Source organism: Sander lucioperca, chromosome 20, assembly GCF_008315115.2.
Source record: "Sander lucioperca isolate FBNREF2018 chromosome 20, SLUC_FBN_1.2, whole genome shotgun sequence".
Classification (NCBI taxonomy): Eukaryota; Metazoa; Chordata; class Actinopteri; order Perciformes; family Percidae; genus Sander; species Sander lucioperca.
Genome location: NC_050192.1, coordinates 13,299,819 through 13,311,231, shown reverse-complemented (window position 1 = coordinate 13,311,231; position 11,413 = coordinate 13,299,819). Strand labels below are relative to the sequence as shown.

The 11,413-nt window shown below is 40.2% G+C and overlaps 3 protein-coding genes across 5 annotated transcripts; 1 reads left to right on the top strand and 2 right to left on the bottom strand.

Annotated features, from left to right (window-relative positions):
• Nucleotides 1-1,711: 1,711 nt before the first annotated feature.
• Nucleotides 1,712-4,378, bottom strand: LOC116039841 (dnaJ homolog subfamily B member 9-like). Of its 2 annotated transcripts, none has more exons than XM_031284926.2 (3): nt 4,217-4,378; nt 3,642-3,883; nt 1,712-3,185 (listed from the first exon to the last, which is right to left on the bottom strand). In XM_031284926.2, the coding sequence occupies exons 2-3, from the start codon at nt 3,856-3,858 to the stop codon at nt 2,698-2,700; spliced, it is 705 nt and encodes a 234-aa protein (XP_031140786.1). In that variant the 5' UTR covers nt 3,859-3,883; nt 4,217-4,378; the 3' UTR covers nt 1,712-2,697. The 2 variants fall into 2 exon arrangements, with proteins under 2 accessions (XP_031140786.1, XP_031140787.1); XM_031284927.2 differs by lacking the exon at nt 4,217-4,378 and adding an exon at nt 4,079-4,178.
• Nucleotides 4,379-4,583: 205 nt separating this feature from the next.
• On the top strand, nt 4,584-6,642 carry LOC116039838 (THAP domain-containing protein 5). 2 transcript variants are annotated; one of them, XM_035996344.1, is made up of 3 exons: nt 4,584-4,684; nt 5,250-5,436; nt 5,723-6,642. In XM_035996344.1, the coding sequence occupies exons 2-3, from the start codon at nt 5,296-5,298 to the stop codon at nt 6,488-6,490; spliced, it is 909 nt and encodes a 302-aa protein (XP_035852237.1). In that variant the 5' UTR covers nt 4,584-4,684; nt 5,250-5,295; the 3' UTR covers nt 6,491-6,642. The 2 variants fall into 2 exon arrangements, with proteins under 2 accessions (XP_035852237.1, XP_031140782.1); XM_031284922.2 differs by lacking the exon at nt 4,584-4,684 and adding an exon at nt 4,712-4,930.
• A 2,540-nt stretch (nt 6,643-9,182) lies between these two features.
• avpr2l (arginine vasopressin receptor 2, like) lies at nt 9,183-11,210 on the bottom strand. The gene is made up of 2 exons (XM_031284816.2): nt 9,891-11,210; nt 9,183-9,684 (listed from the first exon to the last, which is right to left on the bottom strand). Exons 1-2 carry the CDS (start codon nt 10,714-10,716, stop codon nt 9,605-9,607), a joined length of 906 nt encoding a protein of 301 aa, XP_031140676.1. The 5' UTR covers nt 10,717-11,210; the 3' UTR covers nt 9,183-9,604.
• Between the last annotated feature and the right edge of the window lie 203 nt (nt 11,211-11,413).

Here is an 11,413-nt window from a genome sequence, read left to right as displayed (position 1 = left end):
ATTGTGACTGGTTTAAAGAAATTAATTTTTTTTTCTCCTATCCCATAATATATCTGTGGTGTAGCCAGACCGACTTTACTCCAGTGCACAGTGCTGTGGAGATAGATCTGGTATGGTATAACTAGCAGCTTATGCCAACTTATGTTAGCTAATCATTTTGACTGTTCTAATGCTATACGGTTACGTTACGTGTTAGCAGGTTACAGACATGTTATTAAAGTGTTATTAAAGAAGATAAAAACCCATTAGGCCAATCACTGTGATGTAATTACCACTTAAAGTTAAAGTCTTGCTTTAAAGCCCCTCATAACATGAGGTTTCTTTTGTATTTATTTATAACATAAAATATCCATGACTAAATGAGGAACAATCAAAGTTGAAATTCTGAAGAAAAAAAAAACTCCTTAGTCATTAAGAGTTTGTGCATGAGCATACACAGAAAACCCCTTGTACTAATGGTCAAGCATGTCGGACCCAAATTAATTACTGATCTCAGTTAGTGAAAACCAGCTTAACAGATATTTTAGATTAGATAATGAAACGAGTTCACAAGGGCTCTGAAGTGGATCACTACTAGCATTGATCCACCATACAGTATGATTTAACACATGCAAGTCATATGGGCTACCATATAATAATAACAACTTTTATTTATATAGCGCCTTTCAAGAAACCCAAGGACACTATAACTTCCATTTAGGCCACAGTGACTTTGTTATATGCAAATTGAGCAGAGTTATGATGTAGTGCTGTTCTGGATTTTTGCTACTGTTGGTCTCATCTCATCTTTAGATATTTAACTGTAGTATGTCACTGCCATGAGGGACAGGGAGACTCTCACCAGTAATAGTTACCCTCTAGCCTACCTAGAAGTTGAGAGGATTGTTACATGCTGCGTTCATTGACATTTTCATTCATCTGTTTGGAGTCAGATCTCATGAACAATCAGCTGGATTGCTTTAAAACAAAAAAAGAGTTCCACTTTGTCATGTGCTGTTTAAATGCTTCTTGAGATGGATGGAACTCAATAAAATAAATGCTAAGCATAGTTGATTGATATAATTGTTATTTACCTTTTAACATCGATATGGATAGCAAAGACTGAGCTAATAAATAGGGCCGCAACACTTATGTGGTAGAAATCAAGCAAGCTTTTTTTTTTAGACTAATATTTATGTCTTGTGACAGTGTGCTCTCTACTGGAGTTTATCTTGAACAACAGTTGGTTATACAGTATGTATAGGAAGGAAAACCTGTGGCCGTGGACATCTCCTCCTTGGGTTCACATGACACTTCAACTTTTTGTTGTCTTGGTTCAGAAGGATCAGTTAAACAGTTCCTCACAGCTTGTTTAAACCTACATTGTGTAATTTTTTGAGTTGATTCTTAGCAAAAAAAAAACTTTGTTCTTTCACAAATATGTGCTCGTTCATGTGTAATTACTTCCACCAACTAATCAAAGTATTCTCGTAAGCGTAGAATCTGCCATTTAGAATCATTCAGAATACTAGAAAGTAATATTCAGTTGGTTGTCATATTCAATTTCACCGCTAGATGGGAGAAATTCTTACACAATGTAGCTTTAAGTTTTTTCTGTTTTCTTTCAGTTTGCAATTTTAATTGCAGATTTTCTTTGTCATGAATTGTAAGATTCAAAATGGTGTTGAAAAAAAATAAATGTATAAAAAAATAATATATATTAACTGAAACATTTGCTCTTGAAAGTTTTTATTCATTCTCCAAGCATTATGCAACCAATCAATATTCAGGCCAATCTGCGCACACACAAACACGCGCACATGCACACGCATACACACACACACACACAAAGTGCAGACATAAGACAATGACGTTAACACAACACCGTCTATGAAAGAGGCAACATGAAGAGCAAAGGTGCTAAATATTGCACATTGTGATCAGTTCAGAAAACGTTTCAGTCCGTTCAGCTTCACTGGTAGATGACTCATCAAAACTAGAGAGTACACAAACTTTGCCTGTGGCTAAGTTCACCAGCATTTGTCATGGGACTGATTTGAATTTCCTAACCTGACTGAAGGTAGATACAACTCTGTAGGAAGAAACTAAAACGAGGTAACGGTTGATAATAGCCAACATTGCAGGATGTGGAGCTTCATTATTTTACAGAAATATTTGATGCAGGTGCTATGAATTGACATTTGTGAAACTGTCATTTTTGCCAATCTTTAAGATAATTAATAAAAACCAAAAAGAGAAAAAGTACATGTTCAGAGTACACTATGCTTAGAGGAGCCTGGTTTTACATGCAAAATGTTCATGTTGTAGAGAGCATAATAATAGTATGGCCTGAATAGCTGCAGAATTAATGTTCCTGTGGTGTTTTAATATATCTTATTGCCTCATTCCTTTAAAAAGGAAATTATTTTCAATTCCAATTATCTTTTAACCTTAGGCCATACCTGAGTCCTATATAGATTGCACCATCATAAGTTAACATAATGCACCTTGAAAGCTAAATACTGTGCTATGAGCATCAGGTCAGCTTTGATATTTGTTCCTGGAGGAAATTACATACAGAAAATTACAAAACCACACAAAAAAACATTCTCTATTCCACCAAGGGATAAATTGGCATTCAATTCCAAAACCACAATTTAAAAAAACCAGCAATGTCCTAAGTGGCTGCCCTCTGTAGAGTGCCATTTTCTGCTGGTCTCAGGAGCAGTCTGTGAAGGTGGTCACCATGTTGCCCCTACGCTCGGTCACTGTCCTGCAGTGCTGCTTCCCAGAGCCACGGTATCTGCCATCAGTCCTGGAACTGTGTGTGTTAAAGGAGAACATCTTCTCCAAGTCCTCAAACATGTCATCAAAGAGACCTCCACCGAAGCCCCCCTGCTGAAACTGTCTCTTCTGTCTGTTCGTAGTCTCCCGACGGGCCTGAAAGTAGCTGTCAAACTGTCTCTTTTGGTGGGCTCGATTTTGGGAGTGGGAGTGAAAGTGGTGTTGGTGTCGCTGACCAAAAGTGTCAAAGTCTTTGAAAATGTCATCAAAGTTGAAGGACTGGTAGTGCTGCTTGAAGTTGTAGTCTCCTCCTCCTCCTCCTCCTCCTCCTCCTCCTCCTCCTCGGCCCCCCCCTGGTGACGGGCCATGGCCAAACTGGTCGTAGTCTCGCCTCCTCTCATCATCTGATAACGTCTCATACGCTGGTAGAGTCAAAGAAACCTTACATCACTCATTGTGTTGGTTGCTATGGCACTGCTGCTCAAATATTTGTAACATTTTAGGTTCAGTCTTGAGCAATATAGTGATATTGCTATTTGTTTATTGTAAAACAAGAGAGAAATATTGTCCTATTGGAAATTACCTATATATAATTTCAAATACCGTAGATCTTAATAACTCTAGGAAGGCACCTGTCGTAGACAACAGATTAAATGGTTGACCTTTCCGGTGCCATTTTCTTTAATAAGGCCTATTACAGAAGAGAGATGCATGTATAATGAATAAAAAAAAATAAACGTTCACAAATATACAATATGTTATCTAACCTAACTAACCTTGGCCATTTCCAATGGGATGGTCACTGACATATCCCAATCTACCTATACCTAAGTATTTTCCCATTGCCCTGGAATGGCATACTGTAGTGACTTGCTTACCTTCCGCTATCTCCCTGAACTTGGCTTCGGCGTCTGGGCTCTTGTTTCGGTCAGGATGGTACTTCAGGGCCAGCTTATGGAAGGCCTTCTTGATCAGGCGTTCAGTTGCATCTTTAGGCACCCCCAGTATGTCGTAGTAGTCCCTCTTGGCCAGGATGAACTCTGAGATCAGCAGAATATGCACTGCTAGCAGCAACACCGACTGCGCTGTGGCCATTCTGCTGGTTTTGGCACCTTTGTGGCTGTGAATAGAACAGTTTGACAGCCCGCGTTAACGACGTTTCACACGCCCTTGACACGCAGGAAGACTTTCAAAACGGTTTCAAACTTTAAGATTCAGGTACTAACTATTCAAAGAACATTCAGAATATAGGTTATATTACGTTACTTTGCTAACTAGTTTCAATAGAGTTGGGCTCAAGAAAACGACAACTCACTGTTTTAGTGGAATAACAGAGAAACTTGAACCAGCTCCGCCTTAAAAAGCTTGTTAATGATACTCTGTTGTTTGTTCTCAGTTGCAGATAAACCACCCGAGAGAAACAACGTTAATACGTATTGGAAAGAAGGATTACCTGGAGACGAGGTGACAAACAGCCTGAAGATACCTCTATCAGCCGCCGACAGCTCCAGCTGATGCGAAACGAAAGCTAGCAATTGTTGACCAGATACATTCCTGAGCTGTAAAACCACGACTCGCAACACTATTGGTCCATTTCGCAAAACCGTGACTCGGATCACTACCATTGGTGGAAACAGTGCGCACGTGGAGAATGGGGACAGTCCGAAAATAATACAAGGGAAACAAGATAGTACACTGCGTAAACTTCCGTCTTCGCTTTGCTCTGTTATTTTGGCATGGCTGAGGTTCGAGACCTGAAACATAGAATGTACTGGTCTGAATATTCAGACCAGTACATTCTATTATATAGTGTGTATGTTTACTATTTTAAATTATATTTTCCGGTAATAGGTGATGAATACTTAGACATGCACGCATTCTTTTATTAGATGATTTCATCCACGTAATTGTCATCTTAATGGTACGTTAACTATCTTGATGGATTAAACGTCATATCCGCTATGAGAACTACAACCCGGAAGGGACAGTTTACGAGCTAGGCTCGTTATCCTAGTTTGTGTTTTCAGAAAATTTAACAACAAACGTGTCTCTGTAAAGCGTTTTCATGTAGTTTCACTGTAGATATGCCACGGTACTGCGCTGTAAAAGTTTGCAGAAACCGCGGGGGAACTGCATCTAGACAAGACAAAAGAATTAGCTTCTACCCGTATGTTGTCTATTTTCTTTCTGGTGTGTCTCTGAGTTTAAATGTATGTTGTTGTAGTCAAATATAATAGTAGTTATAGAGGCAGTAAGAATTGAACAATAACGTAATGTCAATACTATATAATGTATATCATAATGACCTGGTTGTAATGGTACAGGGGGAGACTGTGAGGCTGTTGGAGGGAATGTGCGTTATAATAACGTTAGAAATGATGCAAAAATATGCACCGACAACAGATACTCCACTAGCTACTGAAACTTGAAAAGTTTAACTTTCAAACCACCCCTTTACTTTATGTTTCCCTCTCTCCCTCCCAAAGGTTCCCCTTGCAAGACAAGTCCAGGCTCCAGAAATGGGTAGACAACATGAAGCGGGAGAAGTGGACCCCGAGTCGACATCAGTACCTGTGCAGCGAGCATTTTAAAGAGGACTGCTTTGATATTCGATGGGGCATCCGCTACCTGAAGAACACAGCCATCCCAACCCTATTTCCCTCCATTGAGGATGTATGTACCGGTCTTGTTTTCCTGTCTCAACATCCATCAGTTCTAACATTAAAGGGCTTAATTGCCGGACATCACAAAATTAGTTACGAACCAAGTTTTTGGCATTAAACATTTTCTGAAAGAGGAAAAGTGCAAGTAGAATACCAATAAGTGGAAAAACGCACTGTTTCTTGCAGAGAAAAACAAGTTTTAGGCTCACCCAGAGTTTTTGGTGTGCAACAAGCCTGTTCTTTATTTTGTAATCTTTTGCAGTGCCTGTGACCAGACTTCTTTTCTTTTATTTCAGGATGGAGAGAAAAACATTACCACCATTAAACAAAGCCCCAAGGCCAAACCCAGAACTTTAGACGTTGATATTGAGCCCACAGGATTTGACTCACCTCTCAGCAAGAGGCCGCTTATTTTGGGCAGAACATGCAAAAAGGTGCAGTCAAGTTCAACAAACAGCTTGGTTTGCGAACACACAGAGATGATAGTTGATCCTCCTCTGGCGTCGGACACTGGCGTCTCCCGTCATTCAAATCTCTCATCAGAGATACGGACTGCTGCCTGTGAGATACCAGGCGACAGCGGAATGCCAACAGCGTCTTGCATCGCACTGTCCCCATGCAGTGAGCCCCATTCTGAAGAAAAGGCTGACTCGATTGTTACCGTTTTGTGCTGCGAGTCAGTGGGCCCTTTCTCGGATGGAGAGGAAAACGTGGATGCAGCTGCCCTCCAGGCAGCGATGGGCCAGGCTTTTAGCTATGTCCCTGTGGAATTGGTAATGGACGAACCCACAGCCTCTTTTTTGGAGGATAGGGGACCCAGTGAGGTAGAGCACATTTATGTTTACGAGCACTCGTACTGCAGACCGGACACTGACAAAGATCAGCTTTGGCGTAGGATCTTGAGTTTGCATGCAAAGATCTTGGGACTGGATCGCAGGGAGGAGAGCACCTTGGCCAAAATCCGTGCTCTGGAGACTGAGGTAGCCCTCCTGAAAAGAGATGGTGCTGTTTTTAAAGAGAAGCAGAAAGTTTTAGAAGATTATATATCATCCATGTTGCTCTGATTTTGCAAGCTATGGACTCTGTAATGAGACTGTTGGTGTGCATGGATTTTAACTGTTACCATTGAGTCACTTTTGCTAATATGTTGCACATGCTCGCTCCCATACATAAAGCACTTCAGCACACACTGTTATTAAACTTCATTGTAACTCAGTGTCCTGCAACATTGCTCTCATATCCATATTACAATAGGCCTTTTTCATTGCGGACATTTTGGCATGTCACAGTAGGAAAAACACAGGTTTTTAAAGGTCCAATGTGTAGGAATGTCTCCCATCTAGCGTTGAGATCATATATCGCAATCAACTCTCTCGCACCACGCAGTTCAAAGTACGTATTACAGCTACGGTAGCCTTCACGCTTCAAAAAGCCGCTCTCTTTTCAATATCCTTTTTCTGGGCGAAGAAGAAGACTCCTGTTCCTGAAATTTGGATTTTGAATATGTGTGGTCCTCATACCCATTAGCAGCATTAGCAGCACCTGTGAGTTTATCATGTGACAGCGAAAACGCGAAAGGCGGAGCAGTATGTCGTGTATGTCCCTTACCGGCTAACGTATTTCAAGATGGTGCATGAGTATGGAGCATCTACCCCAGTTCATGCGATTGCAAATGTAAAATGTCAAGCCAAAAGGAATACTTGGAATTGATGGTGGTGGTAAATATTCATGAAAAAGGACAAGTTTGTGAACGGGCAACACAGATTTTGATAATGAACTACTAAACATGTTACACACTGGACCTTTAAAAAGTAAAATGAATGAGAACTACATTTCATTTAGCTACTTTTGTGTATACTGTCACACTGCCATTGCTTGTTGTGCTTTTCCCACTATATGACAAGTAAAAACGTCTGCTGTATAAAAAGGCCTGTTGTATATGTTGTTATGTTTTTGTCCACACTGTGGCACTGTATGACCATCTTCACAGGAAGGCTTTCAAAGCGTCACTGAAGCATTGATTTCCAGCAGCTTGTTGCTGTGCGTTACTGATACATACTGTATCTGAGATCTGCTGTCATGTTTTTACATGATTGTGATCAATACACGATCCTTAACTTCTTTTTAATACTATATACAACGGCCAAAAATGATTTCCTCTTAAGCTCTGATATTTATTTGACTGGAACAGCTACCGCTTGCTGTGTTAACGCACATGAAATCAATTCTTTCGACTGTGTTCGAACAACACCATTCACACGTTTGTCGTCGTTGAATCACTAGAAATCAAGTCCATGTAAGCAGAGGCACATTTGATTTCCGTGCCGTGTTTGAATGCCAGTTCTACCGTTCTGTCATTCCGTGTAATCTCCTGCAAGTCCACAAAATTCTCCTTCACAGAAAAATCAGTGATGGATTTACTTTGAAGTAGAATAAAGTGTATTGTAAATGTGTTTCTTAAAGCATGTGCTTTCCAGGAGGCTGTGTCTGTGTCCACTATGTCCCTGGTGATTGTTTTAAACCACCACAATGACATGAACATGAACCAGCTGCAAGATTTATCTCCCACTTTTCCACCCTTGGGCTCTGAATTAGGCATCATAGTTTTTTGGCCAAGTGAGATACCTAATCCTATTTGAAGCAGCTTTCCAGAATGAAATGTGCCATAGGCTGTCTCTGCACTGTAGCAGGCCTGGCCACAGGATCTGTGGAACAGTGTAGAGTGGATTGTGACCATTATAAAACATTGTATTTTTAATCCACATCCGTCTGTGGTTGTGACAAAATAGAAAAAAACTCACCTGTTACGCTTTTAATTGAGCATAGCATTGCATCATGCTAATCATTGATAATGTAGGCTTAAAATGCAGTAGACGTTCATAATGGTCTTTAATGTGATGGAGAGGCAACTGAGAGGCTAAATTGCTTTCAAATTAATGTAATTGAGTGCACGTATGAAATAGTTTTTGAAGAGCAATTTCAAATGACTCCGAGGGTTTTGCATTACGTGAGGAGGTTACAAGATGACATATTTTCCTGGAATGACACAAGCCCTGGTGAGGATTAAGAAAATTATTCTCAAAATTAGTTAGAAATTGTAATAATCCTGCTGCTCTGCATCTCAGCAGGACAACAAGACGTCATCACAGTGCATTAGTCCCCTAATCAAAGCAGTGCATTAGTCCCCTAATCATCCCAGTGCTTTTGTCCCCTAATGCACTTTAATGATGTTGTGTATCTTTGCAAGGACCAAATCCTATAGAAATATAAGTACATGTTTTGAGTATGGTGGAGTAATTTTCCTTTGTTTGAACATGTGCAATATTAAAGCTATTCACTGCCAGGGAAATGTAAATGCCCCAATCAATAAAAAAGGACTAAGGAATAAAATGTTTACAATCAACCAACAAAAGCAACCAATACATAACAGAGTAAGGAGAAAATGAACAAAAGATTATTAAGCCAGAAGGCCTTATGATGAAAGGCCATTTAAAAAAAAGCGTTTTCAAAAATGAAAATGAAAAAAAAACTAAATCTCATTTTTCCTCAGTTTATCTGTTTAGGTAGACAATTATGAATTCCAACAGGTGCAAATATCAGGAACAGTATTTTTTCGACGTTTACTTGTTATCAGACAAAAAGGAAAAGTTATACAAGCAGAAGGAAGAAATGCAAATAGCTCATGTGTGCAGTTTACATTTTAATTACATAAGAAATGTTTACAGAACATTCAAAATAAGTCAGATGATGTATAGCATGGCATTATGTTTATCTGTTTGTTTGTTTGTTTGTTTTAAATGTATTTCCTCCAGCACTGAATGAAAGAAGGTATTGTGTTCTGTGAAGGTGTTGTTATGCCGGTGGAAAAGATGCTGCCATATTTAATATGCATTAGCTCGTTTCACTGATTCAAATTTTTTTGCTAAAACATAAAATAAGTGTTTTTCATTTACGCATGATGGATGTTTTATTTGTCACAACACTGAAACATTGCTGTAAGATGCCAGCAAGCTGATACTCATGTACAGCGATCCTGACACTAATCCAGTTATTAGATTCATACACAACAACTACATAGATTTAAACACATGATTCATGATGCAATTAATCTGGACTTCGCCAGCAGGCCCTGGATTGTATATTAACTGACATAGTCCTTTTTTTTTTTCTTCTTTTTTTTAGCTATAGTAGAGATATATCCAAGGGTTGGTGCAGCTGTTGAGGCTGGCCAACAGCATGATGATGGCAAACACTGGCCCTGTGAGAGAGAAAGAGAGATAGAGAAATGTTTAAACAAACTCTAAAAAGAAAGGACTGGAAAGGTGGCAGCAGATCTCTTAACTTTCTGAGGTGCACAATTGATGACTAGCTTGACATATGGGCCTATGGTGACATTAAATACATTGTTACAGGCATCTTTGATCCTCAAAGGTCGTGGACCTCCTAGACATCATTTGGACAAACCTTTAGTAGGCGCACTGCTGGGGCTCCACGCAGACCATAACTGGACAACAAAGAACGGGCTCCAACACACTGTGTATGTCATTATAATAACAAAAGTCATTTTCACAGTCTTAAGCATCGCGTTGGACACACCCTTCGTGCCCGCGCGCCCTGTCTGCAGCGCCTTTCTCTTCATGTTGAAGTAAATTGTTGTGCATATTCTCATTTGGCAATAGAGCACAATGACTGCAGGCAGGGCAAACACTGACAGGGTGATCCAGGTGATGTAAAACCTGCTCCCCCACGGTTCAATAAATGTAGCCCAGCAGTCGTACTGGTTCTCCTCCACCTCCAGGAGAGAGAAGATGAAGATCTGAGGAGAACTGAAGGCGAGAGAGATCAGCCACGCTGCGCCTATAGAGAGGTATCTCCTAAACGAGCCATTCAAGAAGGAAACCATTGGCTTACAAACCGCATGGTACCGGTCTATGGTCATAGCGACTATCATGTACGTGGAGGCAAACATCCCCACCACCTGCAAGTATTTTACGGACCGGCACAGGAAGTCCGTGCCTCGGAACCTGTGCGTAATTTCCATGAGAAACTGCGGTAGGACTTGGAAAAAAGCGACCACCAGATCTGCCAAGCACAGATGCAAGAGGAACAGCTGGGTTTTTGTGTTTCTTTTTCGCTTCTTCCAAAGTGCGTCCAAGAAGAAAAGATTGCCACATGTTGCAAGCACAAAAACCAAACCCAAAATTCCAGCTCTGATGAGCGCAAAACGTCCATACACTTCTCCATCCCCATCTGTTGCCTTTTCTGAGCTGTTGTTGCTGCCGGAACCCATTCAATTTCTGATGTTTCCCGTTTGGAACTTGTGGGTTCAATTAACGTTTCCGTACATTATCTAAGGGTTGGATTATTGGATTATTTCAATGTGAACGCACTGCAGGCATTTCGACATTTTCCTCCTTTGCGCGCGTGTAGCAAGTGACTGTGGTGTCTGTGAGATGGGAAACTCATCGACTTGGAGGGGTGAGGGGGGTCAGCCTACTCAGTGATGACTGATTGCAGGTGCTTGTCATAAGCCTGACATTGACAAACATATTATATAAGACACTCCCACATGTATTTTGTTATCGTCAAACTCATAATCTCAAAATGTACGGTGAAATACAAATACATTCCCTCCTGAACTTATCATAATTAATATCTAACTCATCTTCAAAAGGTGTTTTCTAATGCCTCCTGAACAAGTGCTGAAGCATCTGTTATAGATTATACTTCAACTAAGAGTTTTTCAGATCCAGAGAATGATTTGATCAAAAGTGTATTACTCATTTCTGTAATAACCACATCATGCTCCGTGAGTTTTCAAATGTATTATTTGGTGTAGTGTAATATTATGCTAAATAATAATAAACTTGCCATATGATCACAATCTACAGGGTATTCACCGTTCCTATTTTAATAACAATTTCATAAACGTTCTGCATCTTATTTGTTGCTAGTCTTGGCGGGGCAACTGAGCAAAGAGCAACTGA

Coding starts and splice junctions, on each gene's coding strand:
- LOC116039841 (XM_031284926.2), bottom strand. CDS start 3,858: ATGGCCACAGCGCAGTCGGTGTTGCTGCTAGCAGTGCATATTCTGCTG. Junction 3,186..3,641: donor GTTCAGGGAGATAGCGGAAG/GTAAGCAAGTCA, acceptor TGACTCTACCAG/CGTATGAGACGTTATCAGAT.
- LOC116039838 (XM_031284922.2), top strand. CDS start 4,848: ATGCCACGGTACTGCGCTGTAAAAGTTTGCAGAAACCGCGGGGGAACT. Junction 4,931..5,249: donor AAAAGAATTAGCTTCTACCC/GTATGTTGTCTA, acceptor TCCCTCCCAAAG/GTTCCCCTTGCAAGACAAGT. Junction 5,437..5,722: donor TATTTCCCTCCATTGAGGAT/GTATGTACCGGT, acceptor CTTTTATTTCAG/GATGGAGAGAAAAACATTAC.
- avpr2l (XM_031284816.2), bottom strand. CDS start 10,716: ATGGGTTCCGGCAGCAACAACAGCTCAGAAAAGGCAACAGATGGGGAT. Junction 9,685..9,890: donor CAGCAGTGCGCCTACTAAAG/GTTTGTCCAAAT, acceptor TCTCTCTCACAG/GGCCAGTGTTTGCCATCATC.